At 39.9% G+C, this 3,402-nt stretch overlaps 1 protein-coding gene across 1 annotated transcript; it reads right to left on the reverse strand.

The window, feature by feature from the left end:
- Positions 1-1,188: 1,188 nt before the first annotated feature.
- On the reverse strand, positions 1,189-2,376 carry LOC145692167 (uncharacterized). The gene has a single exon (XM_081767465.1). It carries the CDS (start codon positions 2,374-2,376, stop codon positions 1,189-1,191), a length of 1,188 nt encoding a protein of 395 aa, XP_081623591.1.
- Between the last annotated feature and the right edge of the window lie 1,026 nt (positions 2,377-3,402).

A 3,402-nucleotide genomic window follows, 5' to 3' on the forward strand; every position in this document is an offset into this window, starting at 1 on the left:
TGCAGGTATAAACAGAAAAAGAAGAAAAAAACTTTTTGGTATAGAAACAATGTGTTGTGTTTTTATGAAATAAAGATGATGATGTAAAATGAAATGCAGTGCATACACGCCACAGTCACAGACACAGTGTTAGGTATACGAATGCAGGTTAGTTTTTCTGTCTCGGGGCGACTCGAGTCTCGTGGAAACAAGGGGGCAGCCCAAGGTTAATATTGAAGTCAGACATTGTGCTACAATGGAAACAAATGAGGAAGATGATCGGGTATATGATATATATTAAAGATGTCGGGTTCTTCAGCTGTAGGATGTATAGTTTTTAGATATAACGTGAGAAGAATGTTTAATGCTGAATGTAAATATTTATACGGTGCGTCAGTTTCCGCATCAGCTTGTAAAGTATCAAGAAGTAATGGATGGGAGACTGATAGGCGGGATAGTATGTATTTCAAACGAAAGTCGGTAACATGTTGAATAAGGTGAGGGAAATTGAAATGTTCATATGTCAAGAAGTTCAGATATGGTAACTTTATACGATATGCAAGTCGGATGGCATGGCGTCCCAATATCGATAAACGGTCGTAGAACTTTGTTGGAACATTACACCAAGCAATGTGACCAAACGTTAAGATAGGCCTAAGGAACATTTTGTATGTATTTAATAGCAATGGGGCGTTTAATCCCCAAGTAGTTCCAGTTAGGCGACGTAGAAGGTTGAGCCGGATATTAGCCTTTTGTGAAATTTTTTCAAGATGAGCCTTCCAGTTGAGTTTTGTGTCGAATACAACCCCGAGATATGTTGCCGTAGATGTTGTTTGCAGAGAATGTTCATTAAGCGTGACTTTGAGGTTTTGCGGATTGCGATGAACCTTGGAGCGGCGTTTCGGAGGTAAAAAGACTAACGCTTGTGTTTTATTGCCATTGATAGTAAGTTTCGAAGTTTTACACCATTGCATAAATTCACTGAGAGTGGATTGTAATCGCATGCTAATCTGATGCATAGTTTTGCCAAGAGCTAGAAAGACCGTGTCATCAGCATATTGAAATAAGTACACCTTTTGTATAGGTTTAGGTATATCAGAGGCATACAGTATATATAAAAGTGGGCTGAGGGCAGAGCCCTGTGGAACGCCACAATACGGAAAAATGGGATGTGAGATGGCAGATCCTATGTATACATATCCTATTCGATTAGTCAAAAATGAATATATGAAACGTATTTTGGTCGGTAAAAAGAGGGACATCATTGTCCAACAGAGGGTACGACAGTTTAGTGCTTTTGCCGGTGAGTCTATGAAAGGTTTTCCAATATCGGTTTGGTGAGGCTTCATCGGTTAGTTTATTACATGCGCTGATCCAGTTGCGACGTTTATATGCTATGAGATAATTTGTAACAGCTCTTTGCCATTGTCTGTGTTGACGAAGACATTCTTGGTTGCCGGTTCGTTTATATTCTCGAAATTGTTGGCGTGATTTCTGAATTATAGAAAGATATTTTGGAGGCAATTTTGGCTTAGAAGGATAAATTTTCTCTACAGGAATAGCTTGTTGAGCACCAGTATGTAAAGCATCTGTGATGTGGTTTACAACATTGTACATTTCGGTTTCTGAAGTTGGTGGTTGAGAAGTGGAAACACGGTTATTTATGGTCTGCCGAAATTGAGGCCAATCAGCTTTATCATAACGGTGGATAAGTTGTGGTTCTAGCTTTTGTAAAGATGGTCGAGTCTTCTTGATGCTTAGTTTGATTGGGCAGTGATCGCTTCCAATCGTATTAAGAACCTTCAACTCGCAGTCATTTATAAGTGCGATAGACGTAATCATTACATCCGGGGTTGTTTGGCTGGCTGGTCGAGTAGGACCAGGGAGATTATGAATGTGAAGTTGTAGTGTAGTTGAAATAAAGTCCATAAATCGTTGTTTCTCCCTTGCACTTCTGCTAAGAATATTTATATCAGCCATGATGATTATGTTTTTAAAGTTATGGGCTATATAATCGAAAAAGGTGAAAGGTATTGGGTGGCCAGGTCGTATATATATAGTAGCTACATTAACAGTAAAAGAAGGGTAGTATATAGAGAATAAGAGATGTTCAGGTAGTTTTGCAAATGCAGTAGGATTGTATTGTCTATAAGGACGTTTGGGAGAAAAGCCAATCAACACCCCTCCTTGAGCGCGTGCTCGTACATCGTGGTAGTCGCAGCGTTGAAGTTTGTAACCAGAAAGTCGTGCAGAAGACGCTGGTTTTAAAGCTGTTTCGTTGAGAGCTACGATATCAATTTTTTCTTCTAACAGAAGAGGTTCTAGAAGTACTTTGTGTTGTTGAAATGATCTGATGTTGACGAATAGTAAAGTAAGAGCCATAATGTATATCGCCATATTGGTTTTAGACTTCTGTCTCTAGGGGTGCGATATGAAAGTGAACGAAAGATCCTGAATATGTAGCAGTAAAGTTAAGATTGAACAAAGATTTTGCTGTTGATATGGCTACACAAAAAATATGCTCCCGTTGGAAAGAAAAAACATTTTGTAGTACATTGGTGATATAAGGAAGATCTTCAACAGTGAGAGGTTGAGCAAGGGATTGTGAGGGTGGTGTGGCTTTGTCAAAACTTTGTACTGGCACTGTCAGTTCTGGACGTCCCGGTTGTGCCTGAGGTTTTCCCTTACCGCGGTAACTGTATGTTGGATGGTTTTCATTGCAAGTAGAGCAGTGTGGTTGTTGCTGCTGATTTTTGCATGCATTGGTGTCGTGAGATTCACCACAATAGCCACATTTAGATGGATTTGGGCACTGACGTGTAAAGTGTGAGTTGTAAGTTTGGCATTTCTCACACCGAATTGGCAAAGGCCCCGGTGTCTTGGACGGCTCGACTCTATGGAGTTTCTTATAGATAGGAGCTCCATGAGCTAACAAATAGTCAAGCGCTGTCTGATCTTGGGACAAAACACGCACCATGTAAGTAGGACCATTGTTATTTTTAATACGAATGCATTTGTTCACCTCAATGCCTTCTTGTTTGAGTTCTTCAAGAACTTCTTCATCGCTGATTTCAGGTATTACTCCACGGATAACAACGGAAAACATGGGTGGTTTTCGTGGAGGAGGCGGTTGTTTTGTCTTCCGATCAGCTTGTTTGGTTAATTTAACCGTTTTGCCAAAGATCTCGTATGACGCTTTGTTCCGAAGTGTGATACCAAAGTTCGGGTCATTTGAGCGGATGATAAAGCCGTTTCTAGTTTTAACAATATTCTCTATACTGGCTCTAGGTAGATACTTGTTTATTTGTAGGAATACCATTTTGGGGTGAGTATACTTGGTGTCAAAATCGGTGAGCAAAAAAGAAAAGATTGGTTCTTTTGCTGCATAGAAATTTGAACGTGAGCCAGAAGCAGTGTCCATTG

The sequence above is a fragment of the Thermobia domestica genome, chromosome 8, assembly GCF_964235325.1.
Source record: "Thermobia domestica chromosome 8, izTheDome1.hap1.1, whole genome shotgun sequence".
Taxonomy (NCBI): domain Eukaryota; kingdom Metazoa; phylum Arthropoda; class Insecta; order Zygentoma; family Lepismatidae; genus Thermobia; species Thermobia domestica.

Coding starts and splice junctions, on each gene's coding strand:
- LOC145692167 (XM_081767465.1), bottom strand. CDS start 2,376: ATGGCGATATACATTATGGCTCTTACTTTACTATTCGTCAACATCAGA.